The sequence below is a fragment of the Sinocyclocheilus grahami genome, unplaced genomic scaffold (genome assembly GCF_001515645.1).
Source record: "Sinocyclocheilus grahami isolate Dianchi unplaced genomic scaffold, SAMN03320097.WGS_v1.1 scaffold6.1, whole genome shotgun sequence".
Taxonomy (NCBI): Eukaryota; Metazoa; Chordata; class Actinopteri; order Cypriniformes; family Cyprinidae; genus Sinocyclocheilus; species Sinocyclocheilus grahami.
This window is the reverse complement of record NW_015505185.1, coordinates 2,833,255-2,858,286: the sequence shown is the minus strand read 5'-3', so window position 1 is coordinate 2,858,286 and position 25,032 is coordinate 2,833,255. Positions and strand designations below refer to the sequence as shown.

Genomic DNA, 25,032 nt, shown 5'->3' with positions numbered 1-25,032 from the left:
GTCCCATATAAAAACCCAAGACGGAAAAATGGATCTTGAAGAGATTTCAGGTAAACACAAGGACATCAAGAAAAGGAACTTGGCTACATACTGAAGCAGATCAGCCACACGGTTCTTGAATTCTTCATATCAACCTCACGCCGGGTAAACAGGCGGTGCTACCTTGCCTATTAAAGCTGTGCTAACAAGTTTTCAGTTTGAGTTGTGCTTTTAGCAGAAAGTGAAATGAGAGCAAGTTCCCTGAGAGGATAACATGTTAACAAGCAGGATGGAAGGGAAAACCCCACACAGTCGTGCCTGTGAATCACAGATGACAACGCTGTATGCGTTATTTCTCTCAACAAGGTTTGCCTCTTACAAAACCTTTGTTCTTTCAGTTCACATCATTTTCAAATCAGATTACAGACTTGTTTTTTTGTGCCATCCATGAAGATTTGGAAAAAAGTAATCATGCAAATATGCATGGCATGAGCACATATTTCATAACAGCGATTACAATTTAAAGAACATGATTATGTGGTATACATGTCATTCATGATGCCTAAGAATACCTATATAATTTGTAATAATGGCAAAAATCAATCACATACTGATGTGACATGAACATGACTTCATATACATAACAAAGCCCCTTAAATAAAACAAGCAAGCTCTTACAGCCACATTGGTACATTACAGGAGCACAAAGTGTATCAGTAACATGGTGGAATCCTGCATATAATACTGAGACGAGATGGTTTCAAACTGACAGATTTAACTGTTGGACAATCTGATGTACATAAAACACAAAAAAGTGTCACACAGTGTTCTCCAGCTGGCCATTTTACACTGAATCAATACTGGGATGCACAACACTAAAAGGAACATAATGGCACATTCTTATTGGTGGATCACAATTAGACCTCTAACCAGTCACGTGACCTACTGGAAGCACAGCGTTAGGGTAAATCATTCAGTGTGATTTGCAAAAAAAAGCAAAAAGCAAAGCACACAGCAGCGTTTTGGTTGGTTCAAGGACAGCATCATTCAAATTGTTCTATGCTCGTTCTGAAAAAACAAACACGTTTAGATGACAACTATACAGGCTCAATCAATCAAATCACTTTTACCAAGAAACAGTTGAAAAAAAGTATTTCAATATTATATAAAACAGATATGGCAGTGCAAACATGAGGAGAAGGCAAACTCTTCAGTGGATCAGTAGTCTGCCTTTCTTTTTTGCGTAAAAAAAAAAGAAAGACTGAAATCGAAATTTGGAAATCGAAGATGTATTACATAGAAGGTGTGCATTGCCTTAGTCTTAAAGAGGGGCATCTCATCTGAATGAACTAGTGGTTTTAATTTAACTATGAAAAAGTTGTATGGAAACGGACTATTCAGCACCCTAAAATCACAACAGACTAAATGGCCCGAATAATGGTGTTATTTTTCCTTAATAGCAATGATAAAGAAAGGTTTATGAGTAAGTAATGGACGTGACGATCTGGGTAAATTCTTTGAGGAAATGCCGTTGATTAATGTACAGATTAGACTCCGAAAGTCTATTAAAAATAAAAGTGTTATATATACCAATATGCTGAAATGACTGACCGTTAACTGTGGACAGTTATCAAATATTTGTGAGGAAATTAAATTCCTCAGGTAAATTATATATATATATATATATATATATATATACAGATTATATTTGTATCAGTTTTCTCTCCTGATGTAGTTCAAGTGCTTTCTTTCAAAAAAAATGTGGTCAGTCTGCTGAAACCATTTCTCTTGCATTATAAACTTGACTGAACCAGATTCTGCTTTCTCATGAGGAAATTAAATTCATCAGTTAAATTAAATATATATATATATATATATATATCTATATATATATATATATATATATATATATAAAACAAAAAGGGAATTTCGTTTCGAAAAATACATAGTTGGAAATCAGTACTATAGCTGTTGAGTTTTACATATGAAACCAAACATTAACAAACAAGTTACAATACAATAATTCTAATAGTAATCAAATGTAGGTAACAATGATCTTAGGCTCACAAAAGGCTGCTACAAAATGATCACGCAGTCCTGCCTCTGCTGGTCCTCTGGAGTCTGCGACTACCTGGCACTGAGCTAAGCACTGGAGCCACTGAGATAAGGAGCTATCACCCATGGGTCATTCTGAGGTCACCATGGAGACCCTAATTTCCCAAGAGCATAGAGGGATCTGGAATCAAATTAGCAAGAGGTTTGTTACTAGATATCATGACAGTTATAGGACTATGGACCCTTTTTACAGACTGTGATGACACCACTATATTTTCATTTTTATATAACTTATATATTTTATATACAAGTTATATTAAAAGCCCCTCTAATGGGTTTAGAAAATACAAAACGATACAACAGGAAAGTGGTGTATCTCACTGCATGGGACACTCACCATGATAGTGGTTCCTTATGTGGCTCCTCCTCTTCCTGTGCAGCTAATCGTCTAAGCTGACTTTCTTCATCTAGAAAGACACACCGACATCCAAAATTAAACAGGTATTTACTCCAAAGCAGAGCTGCACAATTAACTGAATTCATAATATGGCCTTATTCAATTATTAAAGGCTGCTAAATAAATACTATAATAAAAAATAAAAATGAAATAAAAAAATAAAATATATACCTGGGGTCAGTGTTTTTCAAAAAAGTTTGAGGAATATAATAGAAAAGAACAGCATTTATCTGAAATAGATTTGTTTGCAACGAGTGTCACTTTTGATTCATTTAAAACATGCTTGATTAATAAAAGTTTTATTACTGAGTCTGACCCTTTGAAAGGATGTTTGTATGTGTTTGTATATATTTACATTTGCATTTAAACATTTAGCAGATGATTTTATCCAAATCAACTTACAAATGAGGACAATAGAAGCAATAAAAAAAAAAAAAGGGATAATATGTAAGTGCTGTGGCAAGTCGCGGTTAGTCTAAAGCAGTACACTTAGCAAGGTTTATGTATTGATTTTTTAATAATAAATAATACGAAAGCAACTACACAGAATAGAAAAAGAATAGAGGACACTAATGTTAGAGGGTCAATTTATATATATTAAAATATTAATACTAGTATAAAATAAAATAGTAATTGATTACGTTAGTAGAGTTCATTCTCAGCAATGAACTCTACCCAAGCAAATATACGTTCAATTACCCAGAGATGTAAAGAAAAATTGGAAAGAAAGTCTTACCACATGGGTTTCCTTCCACATCGTCTAGGAGGTTGGCAGTGGAGTTGGCTGTGCCCAATCTGAGAAAGTGCAGTCAAAGTAAACAATCGACACTAAATTTACTCAACTGAACTGAATCGAAGTTACTGTGCCAAGCATCATAAATAACATTTGCTAGGGAATTCACAGCCTTCTGAACACAAAACAGGGGAGCCACTGAGTTTAACAGTAAAAACACAGCATCGTAACTAAACCTACATCTCTAAATATTTCACATTCCTTTAGCTGTCTTAATTTTTATTTCATACTTGCCCTAAAAATATTCAGATTGCTTGTTACTTATACTGTACTGAATTAGGCTAATGTTTATCTGACACGTTTTGAAAGATACGAATGATGCCGTAGCAGCGTTCTTCTTTTAGACTTCCTCCGCTTCGTCTTCTCTGAGAACCCTCTGGCAATTTCAAACAGCTTCTTCCTGGTTGCTGCAGATGAGAATGCAACAGAAATGTTAATGTCCTGTAAAATCCGTAAGTAAACTCCCGAAAATGCAATTAACTTCCAGTGAACTGGGCTGTTTTAGGCAAGACCCTTACATTTCCCCATGTGCTTTAGCTTGTCTCTAAACAGAGCGTCATCGGAGACTGCTGTGCATGCCTCTACAGATCCAGAAGCATAGTGGTCACCTGTGTTTCGGGGGAAAAGAGTAAAGCATCTTGATGTCTACAGTACGATAAGTTGCAAAATGGGTTACATGTTAATTTTATATTTTAAACAGGTATATCAAAACTTTCTACCATTAGAAAGCCTACTGTATCACAGGCCTCTGAATTATCAACATGATCAAAACTGATGAAAAACCTCGCCTCTCACCTCGATCTCATTGATTTACATTACAAGTTATCAGAATTTTCAGGACTTTCTGGCTATACAAATATCAGCATTTGCACCAAGTTTTATATTTTTGCTCAGAAAACTGATGTTTCATTCCCCTTCAGTATGAGCTCTATATTCTCCTATCTCATACTATATAAGCCATAAAAGCCGTAAAACAAATATTATACGTAACAAAAAACATTATATGTCAGGCTTTACAGGGTTAAATAGTGAGGATTGGCAGTTTTGAAAAGAGAAAATTATGCATATGCACACAGACAGAGAGTGACGTACATGCTCACATACACACAAACATGCACTGACACCGTTCAGGTGAACGATATCTACCTGTGGAGTTCTCCATGCTAGCTGATGAATGACTGGATTTGGATTTCTTTGACTCGTATTTCAATCGATCTACAACACAGAAGGCAGGTGTTATGGAAGGAAAACTAGGCCTTGACATTCAACGAGGATATGAGATCGTCCAACGAGAAGCATTCAAGTGTAAAAAGCACAAAATGTGTATGACAAATCATAACAAAATCTCACTGTGAGAAACAGACACTGTTAATGGCCTTGGAGAGAAACCGCAACAGTCAGCGGCAATGTTCACAGTAAATTAGCATAAGAATTGGCTCTTCAGGATTTGTGTAGGTGGAACTGTGAAAGGAGGGGAAGTGGAGTATGCCAGAAACTGCTCATTGTCCCGTTTAACGTGTGGGCGAGTGTCTTCCTACCTCTTTCCAGTGCAATGAGGAACTCTCGGTTCCTTTGCAGCTCCTTCATGAACTCCTCATTCTGCAGGAAGAGTGCAATACGCTCATCCTCTAAATATTGCTTCAGTTTGTGTTCCTGCTCTGAAGTGCTGCCTGTTCCTGTGGCGGCCGCCACAGTGGGGACCTTCTGGGGTACTGAGGAGGAGGAGGAGGAGGAGGAGGAGGAAGAGGGCTTGGAGATGCTACTCTGAGAGCCCTGCAGAATATTGAAAGGTAGAGGGATATATAATAAAAATTAGACTTCTTCTCATGAAAAACTGTCTGCTGCAATGAGGTTAATTTAGTTTTTAGTTTTTTTATACTGTTAGTTCTCCAACTAACAGTTTCATCCAATCATACACAAAATATTATAACATATACATTTAAATAATTTTATATAAATATCTGAATGAATATTTAAAGAATATTTCAACTCCAAATCCAAATAAAAATGATTTTTTGTTTCTGGTGTCCTTTGACAGCTCTTTGGTCTTGGCCATGGTGGAGTTTGGAGTGTGACTGTTTGAGGTTGTGGACAGGTGACTTTTATACTGATAACGAGTTCAAACAGATGCCATTAATACAGGTAACGAGTGGAGGACAGAGGAGCCTCTTAAAAGAAGAAGTTACAGGTCTGTGAGAGCCAGAACTCTTGCTTGTTTGTAGGTGACCAAATACTTATTTTACCGAGGAATTTACCAATTAATTCTTTAAAAATCCTACAATGTGATTTTCTCATTTTGTCTCTCATAGTTGAGGTATACCTATGATGAAAATTACAGGCCTCTCTCATCTTTTTAAGTGGGAGAACTTGCAAAATTGGTGGCTGACTAAATACTTTTTTGCCCCACTGTAGTAGATTAAGCCTATTTTTGAACTCTTCAGATTTTTTTTGTTTCAATTATCATCATAAATTAAGTGTTTTCCAACAACATCTGCATTACTACATTTCTGATTCTCGGTTTTATTACTACCATAAAAGTCATTTTATATCATTTTGTTTAATGAATACTATAAAACACTATATACTATGGAATACTATCTATAGTATACTATACTAATTTCTTCTTTCCCATTATGGTAATATAGAAAAGAACTATTCACATTATGTTAATGGGACGGGAATATGCTTAAAACAGGCTTTGTTTTGATTATTTTTCTATTTTCATTTAAATTTTAGATGAAATATGATCTATACATGTTGAGAGAAGATTCGTTCTACTAAAAAAAACTCACTGTTGAAGTGAGAACCTTAATAATCACCTAAATGTCATGTTGCCTTAAAATACCGATACAATGCCTTATGTATGAATGATCATCATATGCAGGATAGCTGTGTATGTACAATAGAACAAGGACGCCATTATAGTTCATTTAGCCATTCAGAAAGCATGATCTGGGTTTCTGAAAGCTTAAAAAAAGCTTCGCTTAAGAGCTTAAAGACAACTGTACACTGGCCTGCCAGCTGCACTTCAGTATTGCATTAGCATGTTTTAATGATCAAACTCCTGGAACTCACTGAACTATTAATGGATCTTTAATATCACCGATAAAGAAAAAAAGAGCTGGAGCAAAATCAAGGCCAAAATTCAAGCAATTCAAGTTTTTGACATCAAGTCCAGAGGCCATGTGGTCTCAGAGTTTGAGATAGGTAACTGAGAATACAGACCCTTTTTAACCCTTAAGTGTAAAGGTGGTAAAGGGCATTGTGACACTCTAGATAAGTCTATGAGATACACCACTTAAAAAGGTTGGGATCAGTAAGATTTTTTTTAAACATTTTTGAAAGTAGTCTCTTATGCTAACCAAGGCTTAATTTCTTCGATCAAAATACAGTAAAAACAGTAATAATGTTGAAAAAAGTTTCTGCTAAATAAAAAAAAAAAAGTAAAACCGTGACTTTTCTTTCAGGATTGACAGTTCAAAATAACAGAACATATTTGAAATAGAAATATTCTGTAACACTATAAATGTGGTCACTTTTGATCAATTTAATACATCCTTGCTGAATAAAAGTCTTAATTTCTAAAAAAATTCTCAAAAGAATTACTTAATATCTAAAAAAAATTAAATAAAAAGCTTAATCTTACTTATTTTAACTATTATTGCATCACAAGATAAATGCTCACCTGTATACTGTCCAACTGTTGGGGCAGGATTCGCAGGAAGTCGTCAGGCAGATTGCCAAGTAATGGTGGGTTCCAGTTTTTGTAACCTTGCACTTGTCTGTGTCCAGGGGGAGGTTGGGCTTCAAATCTGAAAGATAACAGAGGCCAGTGTCACTGACACTTGTTTCAATGACAACACTCACATCAGAATTATAATTTAATTACAGATCAGATTTCAGACGACACATAAATTCAATTACATATGTGTATAACCTTTTTAATGTTTGTGAATTCATGGGTATTACGAACCGTGGATAAATGGAATCACATGCATATGGTTTATTAAACCACACACACAAGGATCAACAAGAACTGCAGTTTGGTTAATGAACACCAGGGGGTGTTCATTTAGAGAACTGTAACTAAAATGAACAAGGGGCCTGAGACCACGATGACCCCATTACATGTTTCCAAGACTGATGTTTCAGTAATTCGTTTAAAACCGCTCTCAGACTCCTTTTTTGTGGAAATTGGAAAGAATGATAAGTAGAGAACATCAAAGCGCTATTTATAACCTGGGTGGAGGAACAGGAGGAGCATCTGGGTATTTCCTATCATATATGTGCATGTCATATGTTGGTGGTGAGTAGACAGGGGGCGGCTCTTCATCTGAGCTGTCTGGCTCGAGGGTCCGCTCAAGAATCTGATAAAAGAGAACAAATGCAATAAGCAGCAACTTGAAACTTTTATCGCGAAAATAAATACCAAATTACACTGCACAGATCCATTCATTTATTTAGTAGTGGCCAGCTACTAAAACCATTTATGGCAGAAGGATGTCAAAAATATTGGTTTCGTGGTAAGTTGATAATTACATAAAACTAGACTAATCTTTGCTTGAAAGCTACGAGACATTGCTTTAATTTAATTTGTTCATAATTCAGATATATGCTATAAGCATTAGCTAGTGAAATTCTGGTATCATGACAAATCTGAATTATAATTATGGTTCTTCTGTATCCATAATTGTATGGATTTTTTTTCTTTATTTTTGTATCTCAGATCAATGATTGCTGTGATTTTCATATAAATGGCATAAACAGCACAGCCAACACATCCAAGCTGATATTAAAATAAATCTTATAAACGAAATCAACAAAAAGAAAAAAAAGTCTTTACTTGAAAGCCTTTCTTGTAATTTGATTGTTTAGTTGTAAATAAAATAATTTTAATTTTTTTATTAATTGTTTTGATTTTCATACAAACTGCATATGCAGTAAAGCATGTGTACATATTGTTTTAAGATATTCAAATTTATATAAAATGAAAAATATAACAATGACAATGTAATGTCTTTAATTAAAAACCATTGTTTTAATTAACTGGTTAATATTTGAATTAAATTAAATATTCAGTTAAACAGAAAATTAAATTCAAAATTAAATCACTGTCATTAAATGTAGGCTATATATTAGACTGGTATCAGTTATCAATTATTTTTATTGTACCTTAGGTCGATATTTGCAGTGATTTTCATACCAACATATGCAGTAGAGTTCATACTGTTTCAACACATCCTCATCTAAACATAAGATTATAAATAATGCAAGAGAAAAAAATACACCAGTGGGTAATGTCCTTAAAAGCAGAGAATCACGGCAGAACATATAAACAAAATGCACTGCAGTTTATGCTTCATTTAGGATCGCATCGAAGTCTAATGGCAGAGCATCTCCACGGGGCCATGAAGCAGATGGTTACAAAGACACGGACAGATAGACTGTAATGTGTCTCAGATCCATCTCGGGGCCCAATACTGACACACTTTCTTATCGGAGCAGTCAGGTGTAAGAGGACTGTGGGTAAGAAACCTATTGATTATCACACCCCAAGAGAGTGCAATAAAACTTAGCCTCAATTTCAGTCTGTTTCTGATGCAAAAACTATTGTATGACTTTAGGAGACTTATAAAATAAACCGTAATATAGAGCTTAAGCCGTATGGACCACTTTTTTAATATATATATATATATTAAAATGTCACTTTTTATCTTCCACTGAAAAAATTTGATAATATAGGCAATATGGGTTACAATAGATGCTTTAAAAGACACTGACCTCTGGTGGGATGCTATCATCCGAATCTGAACTGTCATCTGAGCCTTGTCCGTCAATGCTCATCTGCAGGAGTTGGTCGATGGTGGCATCCACAGCCCCATTATTGGAGCGCAGTACGCACTCGATCACCTCATAGTCCATGCTAGGGAACATGGTTTTAAAGTCCTCCATGGCCTGGTTGAACTCCAGCCGTCGAACTTGCCGATTTGCCCTGGAGTTGTTGAGCTCACCTGTAGACGAGCCCCCGCCACCCCGAGACCCTCCATTACTGCTGCTGCGTCGGAAAAGGCTGGTCATCCTACAGGGAAACCGGTTTTCTTACCCGACCAACGGCACCACGCGGAAAACGCTAGCGCCTACTTCCGCCTGAAGTCTCCCACAAAATGTATCTGTCCGTCTCACGTGTTTCTTTGGTTTCTGGAACTATTCAAGTTCACTTTTTCATCATTCCGAATACAATCTAGTAGTCCACTGGAGCCAGAGAAATCCTTTCTTTCTCTTCTTCTGCTTGTTAAGCTGCATCCAACACGAAGTGCGGAGTCGCCAACACGAGGGAAGTAGACGGTCTGGTCTTGAGCGCTCTAGCTTTGTGTCCAACTGTGCAATCTCCCCATTAGCTCTGCTCAAACTGAAAACAAATACACAGACAAGCTGTTAAAAGGACAGGGTTTGAGACCGTACAGTTCATTATAAAAATATCTGACTGCCAAACATCAACTGTTTAATAGTCTGAACTCGTGCTTCTTATTGGCTCGTTCTGAAGACTAACAAGACTGTATTTAGTCCACACACGTTGCTACAAAGTCATTTTCTCCTAAGAGATGGATATAATGACATCCACAGATATAATGACATAGGCAGAAATAAAGCAGACGAAAGAGGAAGCAAAAAACAAAAAAAACAAAGCTAGTGAGTGGAGTCGAATTCTAGGTTGGGAAATAAATACATGGGTGAGAAATCCAGGAGCTGGATGACAGAAAGTGTATCCAAATACTACATATATAAAAGCATCATCACACTTAAATTCAACATTAAGGAGAATTTTTGTGTTGGGTTAATAGGTAAGATTTGTACTTGCCCAACCACAAAATTATTTTATTTTATAAAACTGCAAATGCTTTATTTTATATAAATGCAAAGCTGAATTTTCAGCAGCCATTACTCCACTTTTTATTGTCACATGATACTTCAAAATCATTCTAATATGCTAATATGGTGCTGAAGAAACATTATTCTAATTATCATCAATGTTGAAAACAGTTGTGCTGCCTAACATTTGTGGAAACAGTGAGACCTTTTCCTTTCTGGATTTTCTTTTGAAAGATAAAAGGATCAGCATTTATTCTAAATTAAAGTTTCATTTCTTAAAAAAATACTAACCCTACATTTTTTAATAACAGTGTATACTACAATATTCTTGCAGTTTCAACAAAACCCTTATCTCTGTTAGCCAGCAACATACTGTAACCTTATTTGCTGACATACATATTTAACAAACATTTACAACTGCAAGGTATAAAAATGCACATGATCAAAAAATGTAGTATTCAGTGACAATGCAACCCTGGTCCAGTGGGTCATGTGACCATTCCATCATCTGATCCAAACTCCTCCAAACTGGCCCCATAGGGCATATGTTATCACACAACATCAGTTTAGCTTCAGTAACAGCACTAGCTTGGAGGAACTGCAGCGAGGAAAGATTAGCTAAATTATCATCATGCCAGTAAGAGATAGCTTACACAGACACATGAGCTTAAGAAAAAGTCATGCCGAGCTCACCCCAAAACACAGTAAGTCCAGGCTGGATTAGCACTATTTTCATAGTGTCTATGAAACCGCAGGGTGAGACGATATAGTGGCTGAAATCAAGGAGGAACCGCAACTACTAGAATGATCTCTACTCAATAAATTAGATGGTTAGATGGAAGAAAATGGCTGTAGGATGTCTTTGACCACAAGAAATTTTATTTAACAGAATAAGCTCTCATTTCAACCAACATTTTGCAAAAACAGTGCTTTATAACAGTTTAAGATACGGTGTATGTAAATGGCTTTTACAACTTACTGCAGTGACAATTTCTTATTTTACACACAGAGATAGATAGATAAAAAAATTTTTTGTATTTATGTAATTTATGTAACTTTTTTGACTTGTTTTACATTAATTGTAAGGGTGTGTATATGTGTTTATGCATACATACATATACATATATATACACACACACACACACATACATATACATATACATATATATATATATATAACACACACACACACTATATATATATATACACACATATATATATATATATATATATATATATATATATATATATATAGTAAAATCTATTATTGACAAATAGCAAATCTTGTAATTTGTAAAATGTAAAACTAAAATTCATTTTATTTACCTTTTTTTTTTTTTGGCTACATAATGCAAATCCTGACCACCCTCAGGCCTCAGTCCTCTCCACATCTAGTGCTCCAATGTTTTCCATATATCTGCTTTGGGTTATGATGCGAAACAGGAATGCTAAAAATGTGCGAGTCTGCAGAGCACGGCTGCAACTTTGCTGTGATGTTCTCATATGCCTGCCTCCTTACTTGCCCCATTTCCACCCTCCCTTTCTCTCTCCTCTCAGTACAGGGCAGAGAAATCCCTGCTTCGGTGAAACAATGCACATAGCCGAGCCCGAGCCAAGCCCACATGGCACTGCCAGGACCCAGCACCCCTCACCAGCCTCTCGTTGGCATGGAGACATTTTGTGATGTAAACAGGATGCTTCGCCGTGCACTGATATTAAAGCGTATGCACGCCCGCAGAGATGCCGGCAAGAGAGCGGGGAGCACTGTTTAATGCTCAAGGAAAAATTCCTCTCGTGGCTTGAGGATTGTGTTCGGAGTGAAAAGGTATTGTTTTAGTTCCCTACTGAACCAAGTGCCTATTTTGCATCTACTTAGTCATTCGGCTTATACGCTGCGATGCCTTGACGACGCACAACAAGAAAGGTCACCGAAACAAGAGTGGTTTTCTAAGAGTATGACCTATTTGGCTGGGAGTAATGGCAACTCAGAAAAATAAGCCGAGGAGAACTGTGATTTCTGGAAAATCCTTAGTCTAGGATAAGTTTGAGAGTTTACTATAGTGCTTTCAAGGCAAAGCTGTGTTAATATTCCTTAAAACATACTAATTCTGTGTTTCCTTCAAATTAAACTTCTGAAAATAAAATCTGCCTGAACCGCTGAACATACTTTTTTTTGGTTATAAATGATATAAACTTTATCAAATAAATTTAAGAGTAAAGTCTGAAAATCTCCTTTTGACTTTCATTTTAAAAATGTTTACTAACAGCATTTAAAAATGTAATCAACAGTGATGACGACATCATACAGTTTAAATAAATAAATACATTTTAAGTTTAAAAAAAAAAAGAAATTAGTACGGTCATTCAGTAAGGATGCATTGAATTAATCAAAAGTGACAGTTAAGCTACAAAAATTATATTTTAAATAAATGCTGTTCTTTTGAACTTTTTATGAATCAAAGAATTCTGAAAAAAAAAAAACTATTCTGAAGGATCACGTGACACTGAAGATTGGCTGAATATTCAGCATTGCATTACAGGAATAAATTACATTTTAAAATATAAATCAAACAGAAATCAGGGCCCGAATTCAAAATGTTAATTGCCACATTCAAATAAAGATAAACTTAAGAATAAGAGTGATTCATAAAGGTTTCCAAGTGTTAAGTCTAGGTCCGAGATCCTAAATTATTTAAGAGAGCTGAAGAGGTCTCCTAACCTAGTTATGAGTAACAAGATGGCAGCACAGAGGAGGAAACAAACACTTTCCAGCGTAGCAATCCTCAAAGCAGCTAAAACTGGTCACTTAATGTTGCTAAATGACCTCATAAAGGCGAGATCACTGATCTTTATTTATATTTATCTAGATCAGAGAACTCGCCTTTATGACGTCATGGGAGAGTCTCGGAATGTACATAAGGTTTGTCCAAGAAACTGATTTTGTTGCTAAGCTTTTGAAAAAAAATCTCTAAAGGGATGAGGAAGTGTAGTGACAAAAATCACTAAATTGGCAACACTGGCACACTGACTACAAAATAAGTTATTAATATTTCATTGGTTCACTTGTTTTTGCATGCGTTCATAATTTCTTTGTATGACAGCATGCCAAAAATTATGACCGCACAATTTGGCATGTTTCATTGCATTATTATCACAAATAAAACAACTGACTCTAAGCAAATATGCAACATGCTTACAAAATCTTGAACATTCTTTTTTTTATTTTTTATTAATAATTAAGGGTGAAATTTCCTGGGCCGGACCTCACTTTTGGCCACTACTATATGGCAATTAATTAACTTTCCAACTGACCGCCAAACCATATTGCAAAAACAAGCCACTTTTATGAGGATTGTGGGCTTTCCTGGAGTTGTTGGAGCCACTGATTGAACTCATGTTCACATCATTGCTCCAACTGTAAACAAGGAGACATTCCAATAGAAAACGAAGCATCAGTAATAATTTGTGATAATTTTGCACAACGCAAAGCATTTTAAAAAAAATAAAACATTTAAATATTAAAATATTTCAGTGTCTTAATTCAATGATTTTATTGTAGTTACATTAAATGATTGGTGTTGTTGTGCTGCTGTGACTTCACATGAGCAGGCTCACTATTAGCTGATTCAGAGGTTGAGGTCAGCCATTTTGTGTTGACATCATTATAGTCCTTAGTTCACAACACTTAAGTGTCACCTCAGTCAACAGTTAAGAATCAGTCTTAGACTTTACTGAAAGCTGCTTTTAGCTTCTTTATAAAAGTCTCCTACTCTTAGAAAAGTCCTACTTTTTACTAAGAATTTTTTTACACTCAAGTCAAAGCTTAAGACTATTCTTAAGAGCATTTCTGAGAAGTTTTATACATACGGGCCCGTATTCATGAAGAATCTTAGTGCTAAGAGTTGCTCCTAGTAACAAAATTCTAAGAGAATTCTTAGAAATGTGGGTGTTTCCTCTTAAAATTAAAGAAAATATGCTAGTAAAGAAAAAAAGTAATTCAGAAAGCATCTTAAAAGAGGCCTTAAGATCGAAAATTGTTAGGAGTACAGACGAGGACTTTTAAGAGGCTTAAGAGTTTTTTTAGTAGTGGAGAAAATGGATGAAACATGAAGTGAAGGGATGTGTGGTGTGTTCACTCCCCCACCTACAATCCCTGCCGGCACGAGACTCAAACCCACAACCTTTGGGTTACGAGTCCGACTCTCTAACCATTAGGCCACGACTTCCCCCATGAAGAGGACAGGACATGGTTTTGACCGATCTTATTAGAGACACGCTAACATCTCCGACACCGCACAGAAATGCCATAGCGCCAGAAATGGAAGTAAATCACTACATTAACTACATTAACATATTTGGCAAGTGGAAAAATGCAACTCTGCCGCAGTGATGATTTGGGTCTGTCGCAACCTTCTATAAGCAAAGTGATCACACAAACAATTACAGCACTTTCAGAACCTTATTGTTTCGCTGTTCATTTCCTATAAAATATGTTAGGTATGACAGCATGGTAAATTAAAAATAAAGAATATATATATACATATATACATAACAGCCATTTTGTGTTGACATCATTATAGTCCTTAGTTCACAACACTTAAGTGTCACCTCAGTCAACAGTTAAGAATCAGTCTTAGACTTTACTGAAAGCTGCTTTTAGCTTCTTTATAAAAGTCTCCTACTCTTAGAAAAGTCCTACTTTTTACTAAGAATTTTTTTACACTCAAGTCAAAGCTTAAGACTATTCTTAAGAGCATTTCTGAGAAGTTTTATACATACGGGCCCGTATTCATGAAGAATCTTAGTGCTAAGAGTTGCTCCTAGTAACAAAATTCTAAGAGAATTCTTAGAAATGTGGGTGTTTCCTCTTAAAATTAAAGAAAATATGCTAGTAAAGAAAAAAAGTAATTCAGAAAGCATCTTAAAAGAGGCCTTAAGATCGAAAATTGTTAGGAGTACAGACGAGGACTTTTAAGAGGCTTAAGAGTTTTTTTAGTAGTGGAGAAAATGGATGAAACATGAAGTGAAGGGATGTGTGGTGTGTTCACTCCCCCACCTACAATCCCTGCCGGCACGAGACTCAAACCCACAACCTTTGGGTTACGAGTCCGACTCTCTAACCATTAGGCCACGACTTCCCCCATGAAGAGGACAGGACATGGTTTTGACCGATCTTATTAGAGACACGCTAACATCTCCGACACCGCACAGAAATGCCATAGCGCCAGAAATGGAAGTAAATCACTACATTAACTACATTAACATATTTGGCAAGTGGAAAAATGCAACTCTGCCGCAGTGATGATTTGGGTCTGTCGCAACCTTCTATAAGCAAAGTGATCACACAAACAATTACAGCACTTTCAGAACCTTATTGTTTCGCTGTTCATTTCCTATAAAATATGTTAGGTATGACAGCATGGTAAATTAAAAATAAAGAATATATATATACATATATACATAATGAGTAATAGAGAGAGAGAGAGAGAGAGAGAGAGAGAGAGAGAATAGTAAAACAGGCATACAAGGTACAAAGAGCTGGAGTAAATATATAGATGAGCTTATCATCAGCTGAAATTCTGAACATCCCACTTTCCACTCACCCTTCCTGCTTGAGACTCTCACTTCCTGTTGTGAAGCACCCGTCTAACCCATCACTAACACTCCATATCAAAGAGCTTTGAACTGAAGAAGAACACAGCAGAGATGAGTTGCAGTGCGCTCAGAGTTGGAACGGACTGCACAAAGCCAAGGCCATACATTCCACAGAGCTATTTTTCACATGACTATGATCTGTATCCGAGAACCTTCTATATTTACTAATGGATGCCAGATCTCGATTGTACTCCTCCAGAAAACCAACTCACTGTCTCCACAGCCAATGTAATCTGTTCATCTGTTCTGTAACCTGCCTAGGAATTATGACTAGTGGGATGTTTTACAAACAAGGTAGTGGGACTTTGGGCAGTTTGGCTGCTTATTCTTACTCTTATTCTAGGTAATATAAAAACAAAAAAAATCTAGGAAAGTACTTTGACCACAATCCAATCTACTTCATGCTTTACAGCTGAACGGAACAGCGGTAAAAAAAAAAAAAAATTATTATTATTTCAGAAATGTACTATTACACTACAGCTTTAAAGGTTTTGATGAACTTTTGACTTGTGAAAACAGTAGTGTTGCTTTACTATTTATTTTTTTTGATGAAAAGAACAGCATTTATTTAAAATACGAATATTTTGCAACATTATTATAAATATATTTACTGTCACTTTTGATCAATTTATTCCAACCATGCTATAAAAAAAAACATCCATTGACCCCAAACTTTTGAATGTTAGGCTATACAGACTATATATTGTTTTTTTATAGGAATCGTCATTTTAAACAAACAGGCTGTCAAGTACATTTTATGTTCAAACAAACAACAGAAATCATAGAACATATGAATAATATTTAATACATTTTATTTTTCTGAACCAATATAACAATACATTAAAACACAGCGATATCTTTTAGTACTAAAACATTTAAAGCATGTAAATTGCTCTAAAAGTTTCCGAGATTATGCCAATTAATTATGAAAACAGTTTATGATTTAAAGAAATAGAGTTCAAACTGAATTCAAGGAAATTAGTTAAACTTCAAAAATATACTGTCATTTTTCAAACTGAAGTTTAAATTAGGGCTGCACGATATATCGCATGCGATATTTAATGCGCATCTGCTAACACTGACGAGCTGCGCAAAACCACGTTCATATTTGCGCGATTTTTTGCGCAGCTCGTCAGTGAACAACGGCTCTGTGTAGTTAATGCTGCTCAATGTGAAAGCCCGCAGGTGATGGAGATTTACCGCTGATTACAGAACCGGCTTTCTGACAAGATGCGCATTAAATATCGCATGCGATTTATCGTGCAGCCCTAGTTTAAATCAAAGATGTTATTTATGCTGTTAAAATCTCAACACAACACTACCATGTTCCCTGAGAACAGAAAAAAGCCTTAAAAACAGGCCCAAAAAAATCTACACACTATACATAATGATACTTAATTGTTTCTGCATCAATATAATATTGAATACATCACAAAAATTCAATATAACAACCCAGCCCTAGTTAGAATCTGATTAATGGAACTGGATCTGACAAGAAAGCTAGTACAGACGCCCGTGGCACAGAATAAGAAAACAACTGCCAACTGCAGCAGTCATGAACTCTTGAACCAAGGATTTAGCAAACTCATCCAGGTTAGTCAATAACTCACATGGTGCACAGAAGGTTTCCAGATCCAACACATGATGTGAATTATGGGAAAAGAAACGCATCATATCCTGTCTGCAAGCTGGCTGCAGGCCAGTGGACATCCAGATGCTACAGTGCTTTAAAAACTCCATTTAGAAAAGCCTGAACACCATCACCTGCTCGGAGGATACATGGATGTGAGATGCCCACTTTCACATGCATTATTCAGCTCTGGTCAGTCTTATCGTTTAGACAGAGATGGATTAAAGTGGGCAGATCTTGATGGGGATAAGAAAGAATTAAACTGATGTAGTGTACTTGTAAAAACCAAACAGTGTTTGCTCAGAAAGCATGCTTGATGTAGTTGAGGCATCTTGAGTTTAAGAGTATTTTTAAGTATTCAAGTGTACATTTTTTTTTAAATATTCACAGTGGAATGGATTTACACATAGTACTGGCAACCAGACTAATATATGAGAGGATTAAAAAAAATAAAATTTAAGAGCAGAAAAAATATTGCATTTAACAAATAAGTGGACTTACTAATATTACTTTGCATAATTTCAATGCTAATTCGACAACACAGCATTTATTTTGAGTTGAGTTGAAGTATAATCATGCATAGCTTAATACCATGGTAATTAAATATAACTATGGTTTCTATAAAACCTTATTTGCCATTTGTTATAAAAATATTTAGAAATGGCCATAGTTTCAAAATAAAAATGAATAAAAAATGAATTCCTAATGGTTTTTGGTAGCCAAAATGTTAGATAAAAGAGCATGAGGCAGGGGATTTGTAGAGATTTGTGAATAACGATCGTTCCAATTCAGTGCAAATCTGCAGCTTTCTGCAGATGCCGTGTGGGTCAGTAAATAAATCAACTTAGAAGCAGGGATATAGACGGCTAACTAATTAATCATTCAGTGATCATCAAAAAAAAAAGGCAAAAACAATTTTGAAAATGAATAAATAAATGTAACAAAATACAAGAATGTCTTGTTATAAGCATCTATTAAATGAGTACAGAGTAATTCATTGTAAACGTAAAATTTGCCAACAATTGCATTCCTGCTTACAAAGTAGAAATTACCCACATACAAAACAGGCACATTCTAAGGCAATGATAGGTCAAGGAAACAATGAGACATTTTGGGTGTTGACCCACATTAGTGCACCCTGTCGCAGTGACTCCAGCCCTCCTGATTGTGAGCACTAAACTGGATGCACTTAACTTGTTTTGACAGCCGATAAAGGCCAATTAAAGCCTGCAGGTTGTGTTTTCACAGGCCTTATCAAGAAGCTATTTTTTCTGAAATAGGTTTCACTTTGCATTAATAACGGTAAATCTGACAGACCGGAAGGACTTCAAAGGAGAATAAAATGCATTACTGGCATGCAAGCTTTGATGTAATGATTCCTCAAGTGTGCGCGCTGTGATCAATATTTAACAAAGCTCTAATAATGTAAAAGTGCTTCAATATAAAAGTGGGAGAGTACAGTTTAAAACCACTCAGAAATGCAGAAGATGTCCAAAGAGACCAAGACACTTTTCAGATGGGAAACTATCTGGCGAAATCAGCACAAGCTAAAAAAGATAACAAACAGGCTAGCAAATCAGGAAAAAAACAGAAGTGAGAGAAATGCTCTTTCACCAAGACTGAAGAGAGGAAGGAAAAAAAACATGGGTTTGTTGACAGCAGATCTTTTCCAAGCAGTGTGTGCCATGATCAAAAGAATGCTAAATCTAGATGCTCAAATATCAGGCCGTTTCGTTCCTTCAACGCCGCCTGGCTTCAAACTGTCAAACACAGATTAAAGACAACGCTTGCTCTGTTGGGTACAAAATCAATCTGGCATAAACAGACAAAAATTAAGTTAACAAATAAACAATAACAATATTAGGTCTGGGGTTGGGTACCGAACTCGGTACTTTTAAGGGTACCGACCGAATTGCGTCGATGGTGTTCAGGCTTTTCTAAGTTTTTATAGCACTGCAGCATCTGGATGTCCACTGGCCTGCAGACAGGATATGATGCGTTTCTTTCCCCATAATTCACATCATGTGTTGGATCTGGAAACCTTCTGTGCACCATGTGAGTTATTGACTAACCTTGACAATAACAATATTAGGTCTAGGTTTGGGTACCGAACTCGGTACTTTTAAGGGTACCGACCGAATTGCATAACGTAAACTCTAGTGTGAAGGCGCCGTCGCTTTCTCTCACACGCGCAAAGAGTGAGAGTCTTACATAACACGCAGAATTGATGCGCTACATGTAAATGACATACTTTGCTGTATTTTCCTGTAAAAATAACGGAGTTCCTTTGGAATTCTTCAGCTTTTAAGAACCGCCGGGTTTTCCTGTAGTAGGCGGAATAAATATAAAATTTTCACTGAAATAAATGTTTTTGTAATTACACAGAGTAAATTACTGAAAAAAGGAATCGTTGGGTACCGGCACCGAAATTCAGGTACCGATACCGGTACAGTACTGGTTAAAATGTGAATGGTACCCAACCCTAATTAGGTCTTGTGATTATATTCCGAATCAAAAAAGGCAAATGGAGCAGTCAGAAGCAAAAATATGGCTGTTCTGCAAGCAGATGAACAGAACGGACCCACGGGGGGAGAAACTGGAAAGCCTCCATGCATTCTTAAGTGAGCCAGTCAGCTTTAACACCTTGGCAGACGGACAAGAGCAAAACTAATTGCAAAACAGACCTTAGACAGAGGCACAATCAATTACGCCGTCTGTGACGTCTGGCTGCTTCTGCTCGTATGTGTTTCTGAATGAAGGAAGTGTGAAGTCTGCAAAGTAGAATAATTCATGGTTGAAAGGGAGTAGCTCACTGCTATCTGTAATGGGAAGTGCGTCTATCTGAATGCATCACTCACTGGATGGATGCCACAGAGCCACTCATTGGCGAAATCACTTGAATAGGGACACAAAACAGTTTGGGTTTGATTCATGGCTGTCTGCATTCATTCTGGAAGCACAACCATAAAAGGCTTGTGTGTGGAGTTAATACCATTTGTGACTGTCATCAGATGAATGAGCTTGACAATCTCCCTCCTCTTTCTTCCTCCTTTCTTCTGACCTGGTTCCAAAGCCACAGTCAACATGATGGAACTGGGAGGTGAAACAGGAAGGTGGAAAGAAAAAGGCTGACTTGACTATGACACCCCCAGCATGTCCACTGTCCCGCTGCTGGATGGTCTTCAGAGTGTCCCCCCCCCTAGTGCATATGTTGAGGTTCGACGCCATAAACCCAATAACGATAGTGATGATCTTAACAGACCTTTTCTGGGCCATCTATCACAGAAGGAACAAAAGTCCGACACTGTCCCCTGGGAGTCCAACACACAAAACATTTGCTAGGAACAGCCTCTAAAAGTACAGTAGCACTTTTTAGCTACACTACCATTATCCACTCAAATACATAAACGTATTGTTAATGTGGTGATGTAATAGGTCTATAAAAGTTTAGTCCATCTAAACAAGTCTGATTTTAAAGCAAGGATGCATTAAACTGATTAAAAGTGACACTAAAGACTTTCCTAATGTTTCTATTTTCTAATAGATTTCTATTTCAAATAAATGTTCTGTTCTTTTGAACTTCTGAAATATGTATTATGCATTATGGTATTATGTATTATGGTTTCCACAAAAATATTAAGCAGCACAACTGTTTTCAACACTGATCACAATAAGAAATGTTTCTTGAGCACCAAATCAGCATATTAGAATGATTTCTGAAGGATCACGTGACACTGAAGACTGAAGTAACGGCTGCTGAAAATTCAGCATTGCCATCACAAATGATAAGAAAACAGTTATTTGAAATTGTAATAATATTAGTGTTTTTATTGTACTTTTAATCAAATAAATGCAGCCCTGGTGAGCACAAGAGACCTCTTTAAAAAAATTTAAAAACTAATCCTAAACTTTTCAATAGCAGTGTACATAACCCCCCCCCCCACCAAGAAACATCAAATTTTACGCTTAAGTTGTTAGTAAATTAAAAGTACTCTGTAATTAAAACACTCTTTCCACAACGGCGGTGCACTGCTGCAGACGGGATAAGGAGGAGAAGAATTGTTTAATAAAGTCATTATTTTTGTTTTGTTTGCACACAAAAAGTATTCTTGTAGCTGCGTAAAATTACGGTTGAACCCCTAATGTCACATGGATTAGCCTATTTTACCAATGTCCTTGCTACGTTTCTGGACCTGGGAACATTGCAGTTGTGTTGCTGTCTATGGAGGGTCTGAGAGCTCTCGGATTCTATCAAAAATATCTTAATTTGTGTTCCGAAGATGAACGAAGGTCTTACGGGTTTGGAACAACATGAGGGTGAGTAATGAATGACTGAATTTTTGGGTGAACTATCCCTTTAAGATATGTTCGACTGGTTCTGATTCAATTTTGAGTTGCTGCATATTTTTATTACAAACATGCTGCCTAAAAAAAAAAAAAACGTGGAAAAGAGATTTAAAATGTCCTTCCTCAGTTTTAATAACTACAGACCAATACCCTTGAAGCATTAAAATGCTAATTTATTGATATTTGTATGTTCAGTTTATCAAAACTAATCTGTTCATGAGAGTTGTTTAATAAGAAAGCCACTTCTGAGTTTGTTGTCCTAAGGACATATTTTAAAAATACAGAAGCTTAAACACATTGGACAGTGATGAGCTATTTTTGGGACTAAACACATTTAGGAAAAAATCTTTAAGAATATACGCAACATCCCAAAGCAATACTGGCTGCTCTGCCTGCACTTTATTTTCACAAATTTGACCAAAATCACTGACTGCAGTGCAAACTATTTACATGCTAACAAAAGAGTAATTAATATACAACCACGCCATTTAACACAAGTAACCTGAGTGTTGACATCACTAATAAGGAAGGGTAAATCTACATCCTGAAGTCCTGGGGTGGATCAAGAGACATCTTATAAGCTTTCAACGGGATAATGCCATATAAAATGGGAGGTGTGTAAGTGGATACAATGAGTCCATCATCCACTTCAGCATCTTCAAGAAGGGCAAAAACAGGGTCAGTGGCCATATGCAAATCCAGGCTCTGTTAAGGGGAGAGGAGTGGCATCAGCTGTCCGACAGATTGACCTTCACCACCTCCTTCATAGCATTGCGAGAATATGGCAGCCTGACACTACAACTTTGAACTCAGAAACTCAGTTTTGTGTCTTAAAATGTGACGGTTGGGTTCCTTGTAAGGTACATATGCACAAGCTAGACTTCAGAAAATAACAAGAAAAGATATACTACATTGGTTGATTAAAAATCAAATTCCAGCTGTGAAAAAGCAATAAAAAAAACAAGAAATATTACTTTAACTTCTTGAACGCTATGCCTTGTGCTACATGAAGCTGTGCAGTGATTACGCACTGGAATGGGCCTCTGGTTTGTCAGATCTGAAATCTAAGGGGGAAAAACTAAGGGCCTCAAACAAAATGGATATTTTGCTGGTTGGAACAGCATATCAGCCTCAGCCAAGAAAGCAGATCTAATCTCTGAAGTTTTTTAACTGAGCACTATCCTGGGATTTTATTAAATGGGCTAAAACTCGTTCCTTAGTGTAAAGTTGTAAGGAAGCGGTCAAAAGTGTAATATGTAAAAAAGATTGCAATTAAAATCTACTGTTGCACTCACTGAGCCACTATGTGTCTGATTTACACACTGAGAAGAAATATTCAAACTTGCCAATGAAGCCCAAAAAATTATATTTGAATGGGCAAATTGTGCTCAGACAGTCTGATTTCCGTGAATCGGTTCTTTCGAACAGCTCGTTTCAATTAACTGATTCACAAAATGATTCAGCGGTTCATTATCACGTGGCATCGTACAGTATATTATCAATCATTATTATTTCATATTATAAATAATTATTATTCCATATTATAAATACGTTAGTTTATTGTAAATGCGTGTGTCCATGTTCCGTTTAAATTAATTATAAGGTGCCTTTGCATGAAACATTACTATACAGTATTTACATATCTCTATTTCGCTTGTTTTAATAGAGCTGAATGCATTTCAATCTCCGAAAGAGGGGATTCTTGCGAGTTTTGACATTTTTATACAAGTCATTAGGAAATGAACAAGTCCGCAAAGGTGTTCGGTCAAATGACTTTGAATGAAATGATTCACAGTGACTCTGAGATGAGTCGTTGACTCAAGAACCGCTCGAACCGATTCGTTGAAGGAATTGTTCAGACCAGTTTTGCGAACAGGTTCAACCAATTCACTGAAAAGATCCGATTTAAAATAACGATTCATTCACGAATCCGATATCGTGCCGATGAAGACCAAAAATTCCATTCACTCGCGTCTATGATGCCCAAAACTGCTGTCTGGGTAGACAGCTAGCTAGCTTTTAAAACACAACCAACCAGATTAATGGCAGAAGGACAGCGCTTCTCAGATCCAAGATGTGGACTTCACAGTTTTCATTTTAACACGAGTACTGCATAATTACACTTCACATATATACGTTAAACTCATACATTGTACGTGTAAATAAGACGCGAGGCCGCACACACAGCCCTTAACAACAGCAACCAAACAGCCATACTCTAAACAAAGACGTGTAAAACAACCATAAAACATCGACATAGCGATTTTATCAGTGTAGTAACTACCTAGCTAACATATCGTGCAATTCGTGGAGTTCAATGTTCCAGTTTAAAAAACAAAGCTACTTACTCTAGGGGAACAGAAGCAGGACGCCACAGCGCACGTTCCCAATCCGCCCCGTCTTCCTCTTTAATCTTTAAAGAGACACTATTTGCGCATTTTCTTGGGCTTTAAAAGACTATTCACATCGGCATGCATCATCTCTGTCGACACAGATTGGGTCCCGATCGGTGCGTTCGCGCCGCAGCGCCTGAAATCCCGCAGAAAGGGAACTAGCAGTGTGTTGTTGTGTATTGGGATGAATCAAAGAGATGGGAAAAAATCTGTCACAGCCAGAATCTGTGTGTGAGGGAACAAAGAGCCACACAGCCGCCTAGAGGACAGAGAGCGGAATTACACCTGCGGAGTCCAAATGAAAAGACGTCCAGGTGGCTGGGAAATGTTTGAGAAAATTAATATGAATATAATTATTTCTAAGGAAGAAAAATATAAGAATAAAATAAGAATGAATAAGTCTGCGTGACAGTTTACGTGTAATTCAATTAAAGAGATATTTCATCCCAAAATTAAAATTCTGTCATAATTTACCCACCCTCATGTTGTATAAAACCTTAATCCTCCTGCTGAACACAGTTGCTGGTACTCAGTGAATTTTTTTTATACCATGGAAGCCGATGACTACCAGCAGTCTTTAAAATATCTTACAGAAAATATTCATACAGGGTTGAAACAACATGAGGGTGAGTAAACGATGACAGAAATGTCATTTTTGGGTCCCTTTAAATCTACAAATTAATTACCTGTACGTTTCATGAAAGTATATTATTTATTACAAAAATTGTGTATGTATTGCCTACATATCCGTTTGAAAATGAAAATATTTAGTACATGCCAATTTATTAAAAAAATAAAACTATTACATTAAGACTAATAAATATTTTACGTGTTTTTATTGTACATAGGCGTT

At 36.3% G+C, this 25,032-nt stretch overlaps 1 protein-coding gene across 3 annotated transcripts; it reads right to left on the bottom strand.

The window, feature by feature from the left end:
* Positions 1 to 1,904: 1,904 nt before the first annotated feature.
* On the bottom strand, positions 1,905 to 24,431 carry LOC107587359 (CUE domain-containing protein 1-like). Of its 3 annotated transcripts, XM_016275132.1 has the most exons (12): positions 24,135 to 24,431; positions 15,758 to 15,839; positions 9,066 to 9,693; positions 7,524 to 7,651; positions 6,970 to 7,096; positions 4,823 to 5,057; positions 4,431 to 4,499; positions 3,803 to 3,892; positions 3,598 to 3,691; positions 3,228 to 3,286; positions 2,432 to 2,501; positions 1,905 to 2,215 (listed from the first exon to the last, which is right to left on the bottom strand). In XM_016275132.1, coding segments are annotated over exons 3-12 (1,170 nt in total). In that variant the 5' UTR covers positions 9,363 to 9,693; positions 15,758 to 15,839; positions 24,135 to 24,431; the 3' UTR covers positions 1,905 to 2,214. The 3 variants fall into 3 exon arrangements, with proteins under 3 accessions (XP_016130618.1, XP_016130608.1, XP_016130626.1); XM_016275122.1 differs by lacking the exon at positions 15,758 to 15,839; XM_016275140.1 differs by lacking the exons at positions 15,758 to 15,839; positions 24,135 to 24,431 and adding an exon at positions 11,481 to 11,781.
* Between the last annotated feature and the right edge of the window lie 601 nt (positions 24,432 to 25,032).

Coding starts and splice junctions, on each gene's coding strand:
- LOC107587359 (XM_016275132.1), bottom strand. CDS start 9,362: ATGACCAGCCTTTTCCGACGCAGCAGCAGTAATGGAGGGTCTCGGGGT. Junction 4,500..4,822: donor CCTCATTGCACTGGAAAGAG/GTAGGAAGACAC, acceptor TCTGTGTTGTAG/ATCGATTGAAATACGAGTCA. Junction 3,287..3,597: donor ACGCTGCTACGGCATCATTC/GTATCTTTCAAA, acceptor GCACTTTCTCAG/ATTGGGCACAGCCAACTCCA.